This window comes from Salvelinus fontinalis, chromosome 2, assembly GCF_029448725.1.
Source record: "Salvelinus fontinalis isolate EN_2023a chromosome 2, ASM2944872v1, whole genome shotgun sequence".
In the NCBI taxonomy this organism is placed as follows: Eukaryota; Metazoa; Chordata; class Actinopteri; order Salmoniformes; family Salmonidae; genus Salvelinus; species Salvelinus fontinalis.
In genome coordinates this window covers 60,748,405-60,771,151 of record NC_074666.1, presented here as the reverse complement: position 1 = coordinate 60,771,151, position 22,747 = coordinate 60,748,405, and the positions used below count along the sequence as shown (strand labels likewise).

Genomic DNA, 22,747 nt, shown 5'->3' with positions numbered 1-22,747 from the left:
AGGTTTCTGCAGTGTACAACGCAGCCACTGTTGGTTAAGAATTTGTAGTGAGTCACAGACATTAAGAAAGTCCTCGAGCGCATTCTCAGACAACATTGCGTGAACTACTACTAAGTGAAGCTTGTTTTTCCCCGCTTTTTATGGAAACTCAAGGAGTCATACCTAACCACCACAGTGGATTTCCATAGCCCCTCTACACACCCTACGGTGTGCTCTGTCCATTGTGCTGACACAGCGCAGCGGAGATACAGATATTGCGAAAACCTGTCACTCAATTATTTTAACCCATTTGCTATTTTTGTATAGGGACATAAAACAACTGAGGGGGTACAAGTTTCAACTGAGGGGCCTAAGCCCCCTTTTGCCTCCTTGTGGAGCTGGGTCCTGTCACGTGTGCTCCGTCTCCAGCCTCTAGTTCACCAGGCTGCTCATTATGGCGCACACCTGTCACCATCGTTACGTGCACCTGCGTGTCGTCAGACTCAACTGGACTCCATCACTTCCCTGATTACCTTCCCTATATATGTCACTCCCTTTGGTTCCTTCCCTAGGCGTCATTGTTTCTGTTCGTGTGTCATGTCTGCGTTGCCGTGTTTCTTATTTTGTATTATGTTGTGTTTATTTATTAAAACACTCACTCCCTAAACTTGCTTCCCGACTCTTAGCGCACATCGTTACAGGTCCAAGCTCAATGTGCTGCATAAGGGAGAAGTTGTGTATGTGTGTGTGAGTGCATGCCTCCACAGCAAATTGGCCAGTGTTATCTTGCGTTGATTCCATAATTAAATATACAGTGCATTCATAAAGTATTCGGACCCCTTCCCTTTTTCCACATTTTGTTACATTACAGCCTTATTCAAAAATGTATTAAAATATATGTTTTCCCTCATCAATCTACACACAATACCCCATAATGACAAAGCACAAACAGGTTTTTAGATTTTTTTTTGCAAATGTATTAAAAATAAAAACACTGAAATACATTATTTACATAAGTATTCTGCTGTTCTAACTCTCCACAGTAAGTTGAAACCCCAACTGAGTTCCTAAAAAACGAATAATAATAATTTGGGTCGGGGCCTAGTGGCTGGGGGTGCCTAAGCGACCGTTTTGTGTCACGAGCCTCCCATTTCTCTCTCGCTCTCGCTCCCTCTCTCTCTCTCTCTCTGTGCATTGTTGTAAATTCAGTTTGGTAGCCTGGTGGTTGTTGTCATATCATTCATTGCTGAGGCCACCTGCCGCTGTATGGAAGCTCTACCAAATAGTTCAAACAACGTAGCTTAACGGAGTAGTGCAAGTATTGGGGATGTTGAAAAGAGAATTCTAAATCGGAAATAACAGTGGTGCTCCACTTGCCAACAAACCAGCATGGCTAGACTTTACCAGCAAGGGAGGTAGAGTATGTTAAATGACATTCTCTCTTTCTCTCCTGCTCTTTCTCTCCCTCTCTCACACGTTCTTTTTTTCTCTCCCTTTCTCATTTTACAGTACATGGTAATGTTTGGATGCATTGTATTTTGAGCTACATGTTTGTTTAATAAAAAATACAAATAAATAGCTAGCTATGTAGATGTATTTCTAACTTTTACTTTCATGCGCAACTGCTTTGAGCTGCATTTGCTAACGGGTATTTCAACATACTCTTTACTACAACAGCATATTTCAGTGTTGACACAATAAAACACAACCGTTTTATCTAGCATTCAGGTTCACTCATCACATCATAGACATCGTTGTTCCTGGTTGTACAAACTTCTATCGGTGTGTAAAGCCTAGACTTCCTTGTCCCAAATCTGTTTGTGCTATCATGTCAACTCCATTGCGGTCAACCTGAGCTGCTGACAATCCAACTGACAATTAAAAAAACAAAACAACTGACAGTTAAATTAACTCAACTAACTTGGTCAAAATGACCCAGCATGTGTTCTGTCCAATATTTACCCAGTGCTGGGTTACCAAATAACCAAATTGGGTTGTTTTTAGCCCAGCATTTTTTTGAGTCTATAGACTCCCTATGTTGACAGCTGTACTCATGGGGAATTTGAGTTGTGGGTGATTGAACTGGCCCTACTGCTCAGTTCAACTTCCCTTTTCTTAAGGCAAGCCTTACAGTCAAGCCCTGATAGGCACTCTGTCACATTTCCACATTAACACAGGCTGTGAGACCATGATATCTGATTTGTAATGGGGATATTTTTGGCTAGCTAAGTGTGGTTGGCTAGCTAAACAATGCCACTTTATATAATGTTTACATACCCTACATTACTCATCTCATATGTAAATACTGTACTCTATACCATCTACTGCATCTTGCCTATGCCGTTCGGCCATCACTCATTCATATATTTTTATGTACATATTCTTATTCATTCCTTTACACTTGTGTGTATAAGGTAGTTGTTGTGAAATTGTTAGATTACTTGTTTAGATTACTGCATGGTCGGAACTAGAAGCACAAGCAGTTCGCTACACTCGCATTAACATCTGCTAACCATGTTTATGTGACAAATAACATTTGATTTGATTTGATTTTTCATGGGGTCTGTGGGTCATTCTCTCAGTATATTGTGGTCCAAGGAAGTGTGGTTCATATATATGATCTATTTTTATGTACTAAGGTGAGGAAACTAAATTACTTGGTGTAAATTGTAAACTGTCATGATCAAAACATAGATTCAGTGGTTGTAAAGATGGGGAGAGGTCTATCCATAATAGAGAGATGCTCTGCTTTTTTGGCACCACGCTCCAAAAATCAAGTCCTGCAGGCTCTAGTTTTGTCTTATCTTGATTGTTGTCCAGTCATGTGGTCAGGTGCTTGCTCTTCATTGTATTCAAAGGGCTAATATAAAAACTATACATGCCAGTCTATCTTGGCTAAGAGCTGAGGAGAGACTGAACACATCACTTCTTTTTATAAGAAACGTTAATGTGTGGAAAATTTGCAAGTCAACTTACACACATCTCTGACACACACACTTACCCCACCAGACAAGCCACCAGGGGTATTTTAACAGTCCCCTAATCCAGAACAGAACAAATTCAAGAACCAACCTATACCAAGATGGTAGTAGTGGTGCAGATGTGTTTGGTGTTGTCCCATGTAAATGTGGTCTTTTTTCATATTTCTTTGTTTAAATTTCAATATATTTCTATCTCTTTTTCCATTTTTAAATTAAATATACCTCCCGGCAACCCGCCTCACCCAATGTGATACGGATCTGCTATATTTAGACCTTATAGCTAGAACCTCCATCAGAAGCTAGCTGTCAGATGCTAACCAGCTATTAGCTATTTAGTCATTGTTAGCCACTACCTTTACCTCTAGCTCAGACACCAGCCGCTTTTACCCTGGATAATACCCGCCAGTCTGCACAGCGCGATATCAACCCTGAGCATATAGGACTGCTTTTCGCCACCATTACTCCAGATTACTCCATTACTGGACCAGTACTCCAGATCACCGCAGCTAGCAAGCTGCTACCGAGTGGCCCAGCCCCGAAGTTACCCTTTGAGCCAGGCCCATCTCCCGGCCTGCTCAGTGGACCCTATGATCACTCGGCTACACAGCTGATGCCTCCCGGACTCTTCACTAACACTACTAGAAGCCACTACATCGCCAGATTCCTGCCGTAAGCTCTGGACCTTTGCATCGGATCATCGCAACTAGCTAGCTGCTACCGAGTGGCTATAGTGGCTAACGCCCTTGTCCCGAAGCTAGCACCAGTTAGCCTCGAGCCAGGCGCATCTCCCGGCTAGCAAAATAAATTACTCCAGCTACAATAACTCTTTTACTAATTGGCCTGGACCCTTTGTCGACACGGAGCCCCGCCAATCCATCACGACTGGTCTGCCGACGTAATTCCGTCTGATGTGCCCTCAACCGGCCTTTTTCGGACGTTGGTGAAGACACTTCTGCTAGTCCCGGCCTGCTAACTTTATGAACGGCATGTCTCCCACTTGCTAGCGTAGTAACGACTTCCCTGTTTCATCTATTGCTGTTCACTGGGCCCTATGATCACCTGGCTACATAGCTGATGTCTGTTGGACTGTTCATTAATCACGGTACTCCATTTTGTTTATCTGTCGGCCCCATTCATCGCTATTTTACCTGTTGTTGTTGTCTTAGCTGATTCAGCTGTTGCTGTCTTACCCGTTGATGTCTTAACTAGCTCTCCCAATCAACACCTGTGATTGCTTTATGCCTCGCTTTATGTCTCTCTCTAATGTCAATATGCCTTGTATACTGTTGTTTAGGGTAGTTATGATTGTTTTATTTTACTGTGGAGCCACTAGCCCCTCTCAACGTGCCTCAGATACCTCTTTTGTCCCACCTCCCACGCATGGGGTGACCTCACCTAGCATAACTATTGCCGCCAGAGATGCAACCTTTCTTATCGTCACTCAGTGCCTAGGTTTACCTCCACTTTATCCGCACCCTACCATACCCCTGTCTGTACTGCCCTCCCAAGCAAAAAGGCAGTAACTGCTCATAGCGTGGAACTGAGAAAAATGTCTTCAAAGTTTCTTAATTGTCCAGCCAAATTAATTATAGGGAGATCATTGGAGATCTGTTGCCTTAGTATGAGTAATTGTTTTTATTCATGTTGACCCTGACCTCTGACATGACCTTTGACCCTTAAACGGCAGTTACTGCCTTCTTCCTTGGCATGATATGTTATAAATTGCAGGGTAATACCAAAGCAAAGAGCAGTATCTGCCATTTTCATTTGTTAGTTTACTATACTTCTCATTTATGCTATTAATACAAGAGCATTGTAATTACTGACAGTGTAAGAGTTGACATTGCATCCTTTGTGTCTTCCACTAAGATACCAGTTGCATTTACGTAGAGATGTAGGTTCTGCATCAGTCACATTACATACTGTGTTTGACAAGTAGCCCATGTCTTGTTATAAGAATAAATGTGAAAAGCAGCACTGCAATTGTTTAAATTACATGAAATGGTTACATGTCTTGTAATATATAATGATGGAACATGATAGAAGTATGACATAGGGTAATACAAATGATAAAAAAATTACCATGAGATTGCTAATAAAAACATTTTATTAGTATTTTTTTCAAATTACACTTTTGAATTAATAAATAAATAACAGCTTTAAGAATACAATTTAAATATATTTACATGTTCATATTCATAAGAGGACACAAATTACATTTAGCTACAATTGATAAAATGCTGAATAGGTACATTTCATTTTTAAGTAACATTTCATTTTTAAGTAAAACTTCTTCAGTGCTCTTCCATATCACTCCTCATCCTCAGCAATGCTGTTCACAGCCAAGGCATTCCAGAACTGCCTTCGATTCGCAGGCATCAGAGGACACAGCTTGGTGATTATGTCCATCTTCTTGGACTCTTCTATCCTGTGTACGTAGCGTCGAAGATGTCTCTAGAGCGACTTTCTTCATGATAAAGTCAAGCTCTTTGAAGTCATTTTCGTCATGGAAGACTGTAGAAGAGGCTCCTGGATCCACGCCTCAAGCTGGATCTCAGCTAACTCTGCCAGCTTTGGTGCTGCTGCCTTCTTCAGCTTGACGATGGAATGGCCAGCTTTCCATGCCAGGATGTTTTCCTTTTTCATTTCGACCACCTCCACCTTGCCTGCGCTGGAAGTGGCGACCACATGGAGGCAGTCCCCGAAGTCGTACACCACATTTCCTGGTCGTTCTTTCATCTCCTGTTCCGCGCCATGGTGGAAACTGTCTGCACTCATGAAGGTGTGCACTGGCTCGAAGAACTTGAGGGTGATCTCCTCCATCAAAGTTGAGGCAGCATTGACAACACTCACCAGTGATGTTAGGAAGCACCCGTTTTTGTTTTGAGAAGTGCAGTTATCCACCCAATACACTGCATGCTTGACATCTCTCTCCCTCTCCATTGCTGTTACGTAAAATGAAGTAATCTCCTCTGCCTTCCGACCAGCTGTTCCTTCATGTCATACCACTGAGATTGTTTTCTTCTTCTTTTGAGACTTCTTATCAATGGTGGCGAATGTCTCGGGATAGCATTGTTCACAAGAAGGATCGTTGCCTGTTTCCACACCTGGCATGCGAGGGAGCATGATGACTTTTTGCATATCAACGCTGCTCACAGACCAGTCCTCAGGCCAATCTTTCTGTGTATCAACCTGGTAATGGCTTCTGCTCTGCCCTGCAGACTTTTTATGTTCCTCATATTTCCTATATTGCATGCAGTCGGGGTTGGTGATGGTGAATTCAGGTGCTGCATGGCTGTTGTCTTGGCAGGCTTGGGTTTCCATGGCCTCATTCTCCCTGTGCTCCATCTTCAGATGATGACACTGCACCAAACAGAGCTCGCACTCCTCCTCTCCAAGCTTCACAAGCTGATGTTCCTTCCCTTTACCGCCTTGCGATAGGTCTCGTAACCATAGCTGGCATCTTTGTTCTTCTCCTTGTAGTCATTATGCATGAACCGAATATTGACGTCACTAGGGAGGTAGAGGCGATGTGGGGCAGGCTCTTGTCTGTAGTGGTTGATTTGGGGATGGAAGGACTCAATGTGTTGCAGGATTGGATTCATGTTCAATTTGCTCGCTGAAGATTTCTTTCCCCTCGGATCCTTTGGTGGAATCAGTTTGGTGGTGATTGACTTGCCCATCATCGTGACAATCAGCCTGTCATTTTTGGGGTGGTAGCCCAATGTTGTAAAAAAAACACTTTGCACACCTGTTGTGCAGAACTGCTCTGGTTTGGAAGATGGTACAGAAAGGACCTGCTGCGTCGACTGTCAGCGCCAACAGTGATATTTTTCTTAGATTGCTGTGCCACCATGTGGAAGATCCATGTCCTCTTATCCTTATACTTCATCCCTGAATACTTTCCCCATATTTGCTTTTGCCTACCCTCTGAAATATTCTGAGTACATTGCCTCTTGCATTTGGGATCACATGGCTTACCCATTGGTGAAATCTTGGATTTCTTGTTTGATAGGTTGTCTGGAGTTGTGTCCATAGGCTCAGCTGCAACTTGTGGTGGAACATCCAACTCTGAAGGTGGATGATAATCTTCATCATCATCATCGGAAATTGATTTCTCATCTGAGAGACTGATGTCTAAGGCTCTGTTAGCAAACCTCCAAATGAGCTTCAATGCCATACAACACTCCTTCCGTGGCCTCCAACTGCTCTTAAATGCTAGGAAAACTAAATGCATGCTCTTCAACCGATCGCTGCCCCCACCCGCCTGCCCAACTAGCATCACTACTCTGGACGGTTCTGACTTAGAATATGTGGACAACTACAAATACCTAGGTGTCTGGCTAGACTGTAAACTCTCTTTCCAGACTCATATTACGCATCTCCAATCCAAAATTAAATCTAGAATCAGCTTCCTATTTTTCAACAAAGCCTCCTTCTGTTACACCCTGACCATAGAGAGCCTTTTTATTCTCTATTTTGGTTAGGTCGGCGTGTGACTAGGGTGGGTAATCTAGGTTGTTTTATTTCTATGTTGGCCTGGTATGGTTCCCAATCAGAGGCAGCTGTTTATCATTGTCTCTGATTGGGGATCATATTTAGGCAGCCATTTCCCCACTGTGTTTTGTGGGATCTTGTTTATGTGTAGTTGCCTGTGAGCACGCCATAGCTTCACGTATCGTTAGCTTTTTTTCTTGTTTTTTGCGTTTCACAAATAAAAAGATGTGGAACCCATATCACGCTGTGCCTTGGTCCGAAGGTTATTTCGACGATCGTGACACCTTCACTCATGCTACCAAACATACCCTCATAAAACTGACTAGCCTACCGATCCTCGACCTAGGCGATGTAATTTACAAAATAGTCTCCAACACTCTACTCAGGAAGCTGGATGCAGTCTATCACAGTGCCATCCGTTTTGTCACCAAAGCACCATATACTACCCACCACTGCGACCTGTATGCTCTCGTCGGCTGGCCCTCGCTACATATTCGTCGCCAGACCCACTGGCTCCAGGTCATGTATAAGTCTTTGCTAGGTAAAGCTCCGCCTTATCTCATCTCACATGCCACCATAACAACACCCACCCATAGCACGCGCTCCAGCAGGTATATCTCACTGGTGATCCCAAAAGCCAACTCCTACTTCGGCCGCCTTTCCTTCCAGTTCTCTGCTGCCAATGACTGGAACGAATTGCAAAAATCTCTGAAGTTGGAGACTCATATCTCCCTCACTAACTTTAAGCATCAGCTATCTGAGCAGCTTACAAATCGCTGCAGCTGTAAATAGCCCATCCAACTACCTACCTCATCCCCATATTGTTCTTATTTACTTTTTTGCTCTTTTGCACACCAGTATTTCTACTTTTACATCATCATCTACACATCTATCACTCCAGTGTTCATTTGCTAAATTTTAATTTCTTCGCTACTATGGCCTATTTATTGCCTTACCTCCTTACTCCATTTTCACACACTGTATATAGATTTTTCTATTGTGTTATTGACTGTACTTTTGTTTATCCCATGTGTAACTCTGTGTTGTTGTTTTTTGTCGCACTGCTTTGCTTTATCTTGGCCAGGTCGCAGTTGTAACTGAGAACTTGTTCTCAACTGGCCTACCTGGTTAAATAAAGGTGAAATATATATATTTTTTAATAAAGCGTACTGTACTTTATTGAGCTATTATTGCATGGAACTCCCTTCCATCTCATATTGCTCAAATTAACAGCAAACCTGCTAAAAAATACCAGATACAGCAACACCTCACTGCACAACGCCTCTCCCCTATTTGACCTAGATATGTTGTGTGCATGTATTGATATGTAGGCTATGTCTGCCATTTTAAAATGTATGTAGTTCTGTCCTTGAGCTGTTCTTGTCTATTGATGTTCTCTATTATGTCATGATCTATGTTTTGTGAGGATCCCAGAAAGAGTAGCTGCTGCTTTAGCAACAGCTAATGGGGGTCATAATAAAATAACACAACTACTATAGGCCTATGTAGCTGTGAACTTACTCTAAGTCTGCATCCCAAATAGCACCCTATTCCATTTATAGTGTACACATTTTGAACAGGGCCCATAACACACATTGTCTGTTCCCCTGTTCACATTTCTTTCCGGGACTTTCCAGGTTGGTATTTTTTTCATTCTGACTTTCACGGAAGCTTGTGTTGTTGATGGTTGCTGTTAGACAAATACCTTGTCGAAGCAAATGTACTTATTTCCAATGCGCAACACTGTAGCCTCTGCATTTGTGTGTGTGTGTGTGTGGGCAGGGATGTTATGTAATGATGATAATTTTTCCCAGACACAATACTAGCACTGTGGGTCTGCCCAGGTAACCTATCCCCAACCTTTGTAAGGAAGCAGCACACAGGAGGATCAGGTGTGTGTGTAACCCGAAGCTAGAGGACCAGGAGGAATGAGCAGAGCAGTAGGTTGGAGGGTATGTGGGTAAAGGAAGGGGGACAGGAGGAGGGGGGAGGTTTGGAGAAGGAAAGTATTGTAGTGCACTGTGCACGGAGTAACAGAGAAAAGAGGGTGACATTTGAGCATGGTGAGTGGGAGAGAATAGCTTTCATTGTACAAAAGGGCACTGGGCTGGCTCTCTCTCGTCCAGAGGATGAAGCTGAGACTTCCTTGTCACAGACTAATGTTTAATGTGTAACTTCTATGACTTTTATGATATCAATCACATGTCCTCCACTGCCTTTCTGCACAGTTGTAAACAGTCCAAGGTCTCATTCACATCACCCAGGAATGAACATGTGATGTGCCACCACATGCACCCTCAAATATCTTAACGTTCAGTCACTCATCTACAGTACACTAATTCCATGTGTGACCAATCAGCAGAATTTCACTCACTGAAGATCAGTAAGGAGGAAGACGTAGTCATATTTATCAGCACTCATGCTCTGAATAGGTGCCCAACCCTAAGGTGTGTGCTGCAATGAAGTTTGTACCCAGTTTCACATGCTCTTATCTTTATACATGTCAGTAAGCTCCTAGAGCAGCTCAAACAGAATTCTTGGCTTGTACATTCTTGGATTATTTGGTAACCCAGCACTGGGTACATTTTGGACAGAACACACGCTGGGTTATTTTGACTCAGCCAGTTGGGTTGTGTGAATAACCCAAATGTTGGGTTGTTTGGTTGAACCAAACATGGGTTCATTTAACCTTTAGTTGTTTTGTTTTTTTTAACCATCAGTTGGGTTGACACAGCAGCTGGGTCTTTTTTCATGTAAACCATCGGTTATTTTCAGAAATTGCGACCTATTTGAAAATGATTTGTCACTTGTTCATCATGTACAATGCAAATTAAAAACGTTCCTTGAATATCTTTGCACATTACATATTCTCATATAAAATTCATAACATGTATTATTTACATAACCCAACAGTGAGATATGCATAGGCTCGAGGAACTCATACACTAGTGTAAGCCTCATCAAAGCTTCAATAGTTTCAGTGTTCAACCTTAATATGTGATAACAATACAACAAAACAGATTCATCGGAATGACATTTACACTCACAGGTGGCCAAAATTATCTGAAAGCCACACCCCTACTAAGCAACACCAGTCTTCTGAACTGACCCGCTGGGTCATATCTCAATAACCTAGCATCAATAACCCAGCACCCAGCATCAATAACCCAGCAGTTTGCAAAGAAAACAACCCAACTAAGTGACCCATCGCCTTCAAAACATCTGGGTGCAATTGAGTTGAACTTGCAATAGCTATTTTTGTCCTATATATGGTCAAATAAAATCCCAAAATGGATTTAGGTACTGTTGCACCACTATGAGGTTGAGTAGACTCCCAGATCCTGAATCCAGGTTTCACAATAGTAGCAGGAAGCACATAAGGAAATTGGCAGGTGTTCCTGTAAGTGTACACAGTAGACTGTGTACACACATATTGGAGAAAAACTATACAAAAAGGACCTGACTGTTGACATTATTACCTGTCTGTCAGACATTAACATTTCATCATACTTTTCAATACACTTTGATGATTAAATAATTATTGTCAAAATTCTACCTTCTTGCTCCATATATAAGTCACATGGAATGAGATATGGAAACAGGTCATATAATTTTTTTGTTGTTATTTTAGCAAGTTGTAGAGGGACATTTCATGTCAGGATGTATCAAATAAGGTGGGTGACTGAAGGGATGACAAGCATTACAGTTTGGGGCTGCTGTATTTATGTGACAGTAAAAACATGCTCCCCGTGAAGGGTTTGAGAGAGTGATATATTAAACTTGTGCATTAATTTCTATCTACATGATGTGTACAGTATATATGGTATACTTTATTTGAAGGGCCTGTAATAAATCATTTCTAAGGAATTTCTATGTTGTGTTTTCAGCATTTATTAATCATTACTCCCACATGTATAAACAATTTACCAATCATTAGTAAAGTTATAATGGTGCCGGAGGAGATGGCTGTCGTTTTACAGGCTCCTAACCAATTGTGCTATTGCATGTGTTTTTTCATGTTATTTGTAACTTATTTTGTACATAATATTTCTGCCCCTGTCTCTTATGAGCAAAAAGAGCTTCTGCATATCAGAACAGCGATTACTCACCTCGTACTGGACAAAGAGTTTTTCTTAAACGAGTCGCACGTGAATGATTTACTTCAGACACCGGATAAGGCCCAAATCCCTGTCGTTCGCATGAAGAAGAGACGGAGATACAGGGGTTTTAGGTCGGAGTGCCTTGTAAGAATCCGACGTGAGTGGGTAACCCGCCTCTACCATCAGTCCTACTAGCCAACGTGCAATCATTGGATAATTAACTGGATGAGCTCCGATCAAAACTATCCTACCAGCGGGACATTAAAACTGTAATATCTTATGTTTCACCGAGTTGGGGCTGAACAATGACATGGATAACATACAGCTGGCTGGGTTTTCCGTGCATCGGAAAGATAGAACGGCTTTCTCCGGTAAGACAAGGGGTGGCGCTCTCTTTCTATTTGTAAATAACAGCTGGTGCTCAAAATCTAATATTAATGAAGTCTCTAGGTTTTGCACGCCTGAGGTAGAGTATCTCATGATAAGCTGTATACCACATTACAGCTACAGAATTTCTGTACAAAATGGTATATCATACACTGCATTTGAGGAAACAATGGGAAAGTAATTTTGCTTTGAAAGTTGATCAGCTTGTCAACTCCCTTTTGAGAAAACTGTCTTTCAATGTTTCGGTATTACTAATGGAGAGCCTTTCTTTGTCTATACCCATTCAGCATTGTTCACACCCTCTTAAGCCTTAGCCCCACCCATCTCTTTAAGGGTTGATCCAAGCATTCTGTACTAACTTGCCAGCTACTTCCAGACATCTAAGGGAGAGAGAACAGCTCACTGAACATTACTCGCCCTAGCAGAGCTGGTTAGGCTGTTATGTTATCCAGAGCGTTGGGGACTGCAACTGTCCTGTCAGATTGTCCGTTTGTATATTCAGAGTGTTTCGCGTTCAGCGCACACTGGACTCTCTGGCCAATAAGTAGGGTTGTTCCGAAAGCTCTGACCTCACAACGACAGTCAAGCAACCAAGCTAACTGGCTAACATTGGCTAGCTACTTCCAGACACATAATGAGAGATAACAATTTTACTCCCCCTAGCAGAGCTGGTTAGGCAGTTTTCATGTTATCCAGAGTGTGGGTGACTGTTTTCATCTATATTTTTCATTGCTGTCTATTTACCACCACAAACCGAAAGCTGGCACTAAGACCGCACTCAACGAGCTGTATAAGGCCATACGCAAACAAGAAAATGCTCATCCAGAGGCGGTGCTCCTAGTGGCCGGGGACTTTATTTCAGGGAAACTTAAATCCGTTTTACCTCATTTCTACCAGCATGTTACATGTGCAACCAGAGGAGAAAAAAAACTCTAGACCACCTTTACTCCACACACATAGACGTCAATGACGTCATCCCCACAGTGACTGTTCATACCCCAACCAGAAGCCATGGATTACAGACATCATCCGCATTGAGCTAATGACTAGCGCTGCCGCTTTCAAGGAGCGGGACTTTAACCCGGAAGCTTATAAGAAATCCCGCTATGCCCTCCGACAAACCATCAAACAGACAAAGTATCAATACAGGACTAAGATTGAATCGTAATACACCAGCTCCGATGCCTTGTCAGATGTGGCAGGGCTTGCTAACTATTACGGACTACAAAGGGAAGCACAGCCCTGACCTACCAGATTAGTTAAATTACTTCAATGCACGCTTCGAGGCAAGCAACACTGAAGCATATATGAGACCACAAGCTGTTCCGGACGACTGCGTGATCACGCTCTCCGTAGCCAATGTGAGTAAGACCTTTTAACAGGTCAACATTCACAAGGCTGCAGGGCCAGACAGATTACCAGGACGTGTACTCCAAGCATACACTGACCAACTGGCAAGTGTCTTCAGTGACATTTTCAACTTGTCCTTGACCGAGTCTGTAATACCAGCATGTTTCAAGCAGACCACCATAGTACATCACTAGGGCCAAGCTTCCTGCCATCCTGGACCTCTAAAACAGGTGGTACCAAAGGAAGTCCAAGAAATTGTCAAAGGCTCTAGCCACCTTAGTCATAGACTGCTCTATCTGCTACCGCACAGCAGGCATTACCAGAGCGCCACGTCTAGGTCCAAAAGGCTTCTTAACAGCTTCTACCCCCAAGCGATAAGACTCCTGAACAGCTAACCAAAACGCTACCTGGGCTATTTGCATTGAACCCCTCCTCCCATTTTTATGCTGCTGCTACTCTCTGTTTATTATCTATGCATAGTCACTTTACCTCGACCTACATGTACATATTACCTCAATTACCTTGACTAACCTGTGTCCCCCGCACATTGACTCTGTACCGGTACCCCATGTATGTAGCCTCGCTACTGTTATTTTACTGTTGCTCTTTAAATATTTGTTATTTTTCTTTATTCTTATTTTTTTTTCATTTTATTTTTATTTGTTTATTGTTTACTTCAGTTTATTTAGTAAATACTTTCTTAGCACTTATTTTTTCTTAAAACTGCATTGTTGGTTAAGGGCTTGTAAGTAAGCATGTGACAAATAAAATTTAATTTGATTTTGATTTATTTTCCCTAATCTAAAGTGGACGCTATTTTCACTTTAGAAATACTATAAATGTTTTGAGTTACCAGTGCAATTTCTCACAAAAAGATGGTGATGCCATTGGTAGACATTCCTGCAGTACCTGGTAATAGAATAAGCACACAACACAGGGTGTTTAAGGAGATATATATACATATGTGAATAACTACCTTACTAAAATGTACTAATGTGGCAGTAATGATTAATAAATGGTGAGAAAAGTGTTTGTAAATGCCTTATAAAGTCCTATTAAATGGTTTATTATGGACCCTTCAAATAAAGTGTGACCGTATACAGTTTAAGTCGGAAGTTTACATACACCTGAGCCAATTACATTTAAACTCAGTTTTTCACAATTCCTGACATTGAATCCTAGTAAAATTCCCCGTTTTATGTCATTTAGGATAACCACTTTATTTGAAGATTGTGAAATGTCAGAATAATAGTAGAAAGATTTATTTATTTCAGCTTTTATTTATTTCATCACATTCCCAGTGGGTCAGAAGTTTACATCCACTCTATTAGTATTTGGTAGCATTGCTTTTAAATTGTTTAACTTAGGTCAAACGTTTCGGATAGACTTCCACAAGCTTCTCACAATAAGTTGGGTGAATTTTGGCCCATTCCTCCTGACAGAGCTGGTGTAACTGAGTCCGGTTTGTAGGCCGCTTTGCTCGCACACGCTTTTTCAGTTCTGCCCACAAATTTTATATAGGCTTGAGGTCAGGGCTTTGTGATGGCCACCAATACTTTCACTTTGTTGTCCTTAAGCCATTTTGCCACAGCTTTGGAAGTATGCTTGGGGTCATTGTCCATTTGGAAGACCCATTTGCGACAAAGCTTTAACTTCCTGACTAATGTCTTGAGATGTTGCTTCAATATATCCACATAATTGTCCTCCTCATGATGCCATCTATTTTGTAAATTGCACCAGTCCCTACTGCAGCAAAGCACCCCCACAACATGATGCTGCCACCCCCATGCTTCACAGTTGGGATGGTGTTCTTTGGCTTGCAAGCCTCCCCCTTTTTCCTCCCAAACATAACGATGGTCATTATGACAGAACGCGTCTCCTTTCTGAGCAGTATGACGGCTGCATGGTCCCATGTTGTTTATACTTACGTACTAATGTTTGTACAGATGAACGTGGTACCTTCAGGCATTTGGAAATTGCTCCCAAGGATGAACCAGACCTGTGGGGGTCTACAATTTTTTTCTGAGGTCTTGGCTGATTTCTTTTGATTTTCCCATGATGTCAAGCAAAGAGGCACTGAGTTTAAAGGTAGGCCTTGAAGTACATCCACAGGTACACCTCCAATTGACTCAAATGATGTCAATTAGCCTATCAGAAGCTTCTAAAGCCATTGCGTCATTTTCTGGAATTTTCCAAGCTGTTTAAAGGCACAGTCCACTTAGTGTATGTAAACTTCTGACCCACTGGATTTGTGATACCGTGAAATAATCTGTCTGTAAACAATTGTTGGAAAAAGGAGTTGTGTCATGTACAAAGTAGATGTCCTAACCGACTTGCCAAAACTATAGTTTGTTAAGAATACGTTTGTGGAGTGGTTGAAAAACGAGCTTTAATGACTCCAACCTAAGTGTATGTAAACTTCCCGACTTCAACTGTGTCTTTGATAAAGGCAAAACAACAATAAGTAATCAGTACAGTGTACAGTCCTTTTCACAAACACAGCTTAGAATGGCTGACCTTCAAACCAACTTCTGATTATGCACAAGTAGTGTCAGGAGCCATGTCAACCATTACGTGTCAGCTCTTACAAAGACAGTACTTCCCACGACTTGAAGACCCCAATGTCTTCATACTCACCTTCCACTGACCAGCAGCACTGCTGGCATTAGCTGGTGGATGAAACAACATTATACTCCAGCACCAAAGGCATTATGATGTAACAATATAACAACAGTACTAAAGAAACGTGAGATTATTTATTTCAATAAACAGATTTAATTGGTCACCTTTGGGTTATAGACTACCGTGTAATGTTATGAAATGTAGACAATAAAAACATCTACTGTAGGCTACTAGTCTATCCGCAATAGGCTGAGAGAGGCTGGACTGAGGGCTTCTAGGCCTGTTGTAAGGCAGGTCCTCACCAGACATCACCGGCAACAACGTCGTCTATGGGCACAAACCCACCGTCGCTGGACAAGACAGGACTGGCAGAAAGTGCTCTTCACTGACGAGTCGCGGTTTTGTCTCACCAGGGGTGATGGTCGGATTCGCGTTTATCGTCGAAGGAATGAGCGTTACACCGAGGCCTGTACTCTGGAGCGGGATTGATTTGGAGGTGGAGGGTCCATCATTTTCTGGGGCGGTGTGTCACAGCTTCATCGGACTGAGCTTGTTGTCATTGCAGGCAATCTCAATGCTGTGCGTTACAGGGAAGACATCCTCCGCCCTCATGTGGTACCCTTCCTGCAGGCTCATCCTGACATGACCCTCCAGCATGACAATGCCACCAGCCATACTGCTCGTTCTGTGCGTGATTTCCCGCAAGACAGGAATGTCAGTGTTCTGCCATGGCCAGCGAAGAGCATCGATCTCAATCCCATTGAGCACATTTGGGACCTGTTGGATCGGAGGGTGAGGGCTAGGGCCATTCCCCCCAGAAATGTCCGGGAACTTGCAGGTGCCTTGTTGGAAGAGTGGGGTAACATCTCACAGCAAGAACTGGCAAAGCTGGTGCAGTCCATGAGGAGGAGATGCACTGTAGTACTTAATGCAGCTGGTGGCCACACCAGATACTGACTGTTACTTTTGATTTTGACCCCCCCTTTGTTCAGGGACACATTTATTCAATTTCTCTTAGTCACATGTCTGTGGGACTTGTTCAGTTTACGTCTCAGTTGTTGAATCTTGTTATGTTCATACAAATATTTACACATGTTAAGTTTACTGAAAATAAACGCAGTTGACAGTGAGGGAGCGTTTCTTGTTTTGCTGAGTTTATAAGCAGATAATAACCAACCCAGTTTCACACGTGTTTTGCTTTTGCCCAATATTAACCCTACACCGCCATGCCCAGCATGCAAAATGGGGTTAAAGTGTAAATAGCCAGAGTGCCTGCAGTCCATGTAGGAAAATCACAAGCAAAAAAGTCAGTTGGAGCACTAGTCTTACAGTGAGTGGTGGCTTGTAATTGAAAACCCAAACAGGTTACCAATACAGGACGAGATCTCAAAAAATAAGAAATTGGTAACTGAACTCCCTTTGTGTTTTGTATGCTATTCCTGGACTGTGGAGCGTCATTTTCTATGTAGTTCTACTACTTTTGTTCAGGGCTCACATGCACAACGCTCTGTTGCCCAGATAGTGTAGAGGGTGGTTTCTTCTCATTTCTCATTTTCTCACTTGGTTAGGTTCTTCTGATTTCCTGTTTAGTTTGTTCTGGTTTCCAGATACTTTTTTTTTTTTTTACCAGTGTCATTTATTAACAATGGGTGATGAGGTGAAAGGGTTCAAATCTACTATAGGTCATGCTTTTTGTTTCTTTATGCCAAGTTGTTGTTTTACTTTATGCAAATAGTTATTGATGAGCATGCATACAATGCCAAAACAACCGGAATGATTATGTGGGCCTAACTGTTAAGTAACTAAGGAGTTTGTAAACTTCCAATTAGCTAAAGAGTTTTGTTAATGTATCTGTTTTTCAGGACAAAGATGCGACGACACAAGGTCTTTCTCTTTGGCGCATTGGCCTTGTGTGTCCTCTCCCTGCTGCAATACTGCAAGGCCCTCCACCACATGCTTATGCTGAGAGAGCTGTATACCTCCTCCGTCAACCTCGAGGCCCTGGGCTTCCTCTGGAGAGGGAATGTTCGCTCAGACACGGGCCTGTGGGAACCAGGGGATGACCGGGAGGACCAAGGGAATGCGGAGGTGGAGAGACGGACTGGGCATGGCGGTGAGGTGAGGGTGGCGGATGACACGACTTTCCCTATACATTGTTTTGGGTCTATATGACATTGTCATTGATATGTTTGATTTTCCTCCTATTGTTCTCCCACTCAGGACCCATGGCGCAAGGAGCAGCCTGACTCAGGGAATGTAAACAGAATGACGGTCACTCTCCCAGACCCCAAAGGACCATGGGGGGAACTTCACAAACGGAGCTTCCATCTTCGCGATGACCCCACCCCATTCTTTGCGCACACCAAGTCTGGAGCATATTGCTTCAGAGAGGGGACAGAAATGGCTTTTCTCAAAGACGACTCAGGACAAAGGGTCCAAGCAGCACGAGAGGGCCAGCGTAAGAGCCTGCATGCACAGCAAGAGGAACCCAATTCAGCCCAGGGGAAATACGCCCGGGGGAAAAGGCTGGTGAAGTGTATCTGTCGCCAAGGCTGGCACGGCCCTCACTGTGGCATCCCCACCATGGTGCAACACTCCAACCTGCCCACTAAGGGAAGTCTGATGCCCAGGATGGTTCCACGGAGGGTCATCAACGCCATTAACATCAACCACGAGTTTGACCTCCTCCACGCCCGCTTTCACGAGCTGGCCGACACTGTCGACCTCTTCCTGGTGTGTGAGTCAAACTTCACGGCCTATGGAAATTCCAAGCAGCTGCACTTCCTGCGCCTCCTGCTTAACGGGACCTACAACTATATGCGCCACAAGATCCTCTACGTCTTCCTTGATCACTTCCCTAAAGGTGGCCAGCAGAACGGGTGGATCGCTGACGACTACCTGCGAACATTTCTAAGCCGTGACGGGATGTCCAGGGTACAAGGTGCCAGGCCGGATGATGTCTTCCTCATCAACGATGCAGATGAGATCCCGGCTCGCGAGGGCATCCTCTTCCTCAAACTCTACAATGGCTGGACGGAACCTGTGTCCATCCACATGAGAAAGTCCCTTTATGGTTTCTTCTGGAGGCAGCCCGGGACACTGGAAGTCCACTCCGCCTGCACTGTTGCCATGCTTTTCGCCGTCTACAATGGAGACGGGATATCACTGAGGCGCAGGGACTACTTCTCCATGCCGGGTTTCCGGAACTATCAGAGGGAGAGTGGACACATCCTGGTGCACTGGTCCATTGGGAGCCCCGTCCACTATGCAGGCTGGCACTGTTCCTGGTGCTTCAGACCAAAGGGAATCTCCCACAAACTAATCTCTGCCCAGAATGGAGACTTCCCCCGCTGGGGCGACTACGTGGAAAAACGAGACCTGAATTACATCAAGGGCTTGATCCGGACTGGGGGATGGTTTGATGGCTCGGTGGGGGAGTACCCACCCACAGACCCTAAAGAGCCTATGTACGCACCCAAATATCTATTAAAGAACTTTCCGCTGTACCGCTACATACTTAAGAACCCATATGCCTGAATCTGGTAGAAAACCGGTGAGGATTATTTTCTCATTGTTGATTTCAATGGAAGGATTTTTAACTTCAAGGGGTGTTGTCTGAACACAACTATGAAAACTCCACCTACGCCTCTGATTTAAGGGCAATCTCCACTTCCTGTCATTACAACAGTCACTTCCTGTTGTAATGAGTGACATCTGAGACTCATTCTATCCAATTCTATCCCTTTTCAATCCCAATATTTAAATGATAGTTTAACAATCCTCAACGACAAAGGCCTCTTCTACTCCAGAGCATTCAAGGACCGGTTTACGCTTGGGACATGATGACTGTTGACTTTTGTACAGTTCCTAACTGTAGACGTGATGGCAGACAGGTATATATGTATAGAAGATCTATCTGATGATGGCCAATGGCCAGTGATACTGTAGTTTTCCCTCAGTCAGATCAACAATGTGCTTCTAGTGCCACCAGTTTTGCGTTTCCAGAGACCTTTGTGAAGAAAGAGACCTGAAAAAGGATCAGTGCACTTTTCTGTGGTGGTGGTGGTAAAACTGTGTTACTGTGCTGAAATGGTTGTTCGAACAACACAGGGAAATATAGCGGGAAACGGAAAGTCGGTTTTATATTGTTTAATACAAATCCAGGTTTCCCTCACTAATGTGGGCTTATCTTAGCCGTCGCTTAATTTGACTACACAACTTTCTCATAGCCTTCTTGTAAACAGATTGTGTATGGTTTACAGGTGAATAAATGTGAGGCCAAAAAGAATATGTAATTAGAACCATGGAATCATGCAAACAATTGACACATTGCTTTTAGACATTTCTGTAATTTGTATTCGTTGTTCATTGAGAGCAAAAATTCTTGAGAAACAAAATCCATTTCTTCTGCTATGGTCTAGTGATTCACATCACGTCTGGTAATTCAATCTGTTCTAGACACTCAACTTGACATGTATATAAGACAACGCAATGGTTTCCTTGGTTTTGTCCTTAAAAATGGATTACAATTCTTCAACAACCAAATAATGAACATGATAATAATATTCCTACAGATCTTAGGGACATATCCCCTGTGAATAGGATGTATAGCAATGACAATTATGAATGTATTAATGCTTAGTTAAGAAACAACAGACTGTCTGCCATCAATCGGATCAGCCTTCGATACGCTGCAAGTAAATTGTTCCTGCCTGAATTACAATAGAGTACACTGAGAGGCCTATTCAACAGAAACCAGTGCCTCAGCAAAACAAAAACAAAATAATTATGTTGTGAATATCTTAGTTTGTTCTTGTTTCACACTGCAGACATTGTTTCGTTGAGTAGCTATATGAATCCAAACCTACTGGCAGTAAAAGCAGTAACAGGATGACATAAAGACAGACAAATGTGCATAAAAAGGAGTAATTTATTAGTATACTTTTACTTAAATGTTGAGTCATTTATTACATGTATTACTTTATTAATCCTGCATCTTTATTTCCAGATAAAGGTACAATATTAGGAAGGTTAAGACTGCTGTTCACTGTTGTTAAATCTTTGATAGATTTTATGAAGCCATGGATCCCGACTGCATGTCAATGTGGACACTTTTGTTCAGGATTGGCATAAGCACTACTTTGGCTTGGGAGAATACTTTGGGAATAAGGGGATAATAATAATTTATTGGTGTGTTGACAATGTTTCTCTTGGGAATCTGATGCTTCGTTGATTGATGCTCTGACTTGCAGTTTGCACACATTCTCTCACAGCCTTTAAAACGACTTACTCTGAACTCAGATACACCTCTTTTTTCTCAACACCTCTCGTTCCTCAATCCATGGTTTGATTATTCGTGCACTCAACTTTTAAACTCCCTCTGCCCTATTTTGTGTGTGTGTGTGTGTGTGTGTGTGTGTGTGTGTGTGTGTGTGTGTGTGTGTGTGTGTGTGTGTGTGTGTGTGTGTGTGTGTGTGTGTCTGAATATGTATTTTATCTATCTTGTTAGACATTATTTGTAAGGTGCCACTTTTCGATATCTTTCTATCTGGAGTCCACATTATGAAAAGTGGGACTTCCACAGTGGCTACATTTAAAGGCCAGAATCTCAGGAATCTTAGAGAATGGCATGTGAATGGCATGAATGGCAACTATACAAACTGCACTGTTGTTTAAGGTCCACAGCATGTTTACAGCAATAAAATGCCTTAGATGTTGTTGACTTTGCTTTTTTAGGGGGAATTCTTTTGTAATTTCTGGATGGTGTCCAATATTTTTTGTACAACTATGAGGTACTGCTCCTGTGTTCTAACTTAAAAAATGTATTGTTAAAATAAAAATCAATAACTAATCTTATGTGACTTATTTTAAATCTTGTGCAAGTCCTGAGTCTTTTCCTTCATCAATCATTCACCTATATATTTTTATTGAACTAGTACGTCCCAATGTGGGTAATTTTTCAGAAATAGCTGTTCAGTTGACAAGTCAAAGTTAATGTGTTTATTACCTAGTATTACCTACATACTACACTGTAATTACACTGTGCCAGCCCAACGGCCATGTAAAGACACAGGTGTTAATTAAGGACACGTTTTGTTTCACCAACTTGTTTCAAATCCAAAAGTCATCAGAAAACGCATTACTAAGGTACCTCTTGAGTCTAGACAGGAATACCACACTGCCAGTGACTCCGGTTAGGTCTGTCTTTCCTAAAGCAATGTATAGCGAGACTGGATGCCTTCTCCATGCCTGAACACTAGATGGCCGTCTATTAGAAAAATATGAATTTGAAGGAAATAATTCTGGGAGATCATTGTGGCAGAATTGACAGGGAAAGCATAGGAGTTGTCATTGATATGGCTCTCTTTACTGTAACATGGGACTTTTTATTCAATACAATTTTATTTAACCCTTATTTTACTTGGTAAATTGACTGAGAACACATTCTCATTCACAGCAACAACCTGGGGAATAGTTACAGGGGGGAGGGGGGTGAATGAGCCAATTGGAAGCCAATTGGAAACCGTTTAATGTCCCATCCATAAAATGGTATCCTACACATTTTTATTTAATTATTTTTATTTCACCGTTATTTAACCAGGTAGGCCAGTTGAGAACAAGCTCTCATTTACAACTGCGACCTGGCCAAGATAAAGCAAAGCAGTTGAAAAAACAACAACACAGAGTCACACATGGGATAAACAAACGTACATTCAATAACATAATAGAAAAATATATGTGCAGTGTGTGCAAATGTAATAAGATGTAGTAAGATTAGGGAGGTAAGGCAATAAATAGGCCTAATAGTACTGTGCAGCCGTCTTCATCGAC

At 42.4% G+C, this 22,747-nt stretch overlaps 1 protein-coding gene across 1 annotated transcript; it reads left to right on the top strand.

The window, feature by feature from the left end:
- The first annotated feature begins 1,174 nt into the window (after window positions 1-1,174).
- LOC129822570 (beta-1,4-mannosyl-glycoprotein 4-beta-N-acetylglucosaminyltransferase-like) lies at window positions 1,175-21,733 on the top strand. The gene is made up of 3 exons (XM_055880910.1): window positions 1,175-1,394; window positions 17,779-18,034; window positions 18,137-21,733. The coding sequence occupies exons 1-3, from the start codon at window positions 1,369-1,371 to the stop codon at window positions 19,451-19,453; spliced, it is 1,599 nt and encodes a 532-aa protein (XP_055736885.1). The 5' UTR covers window positions 1,175-1,368; the 3' UTR covers window positions 19,454-21,733.
- Window positions 21,734-22,747: the final 1,014 nt, after the last annotated feature.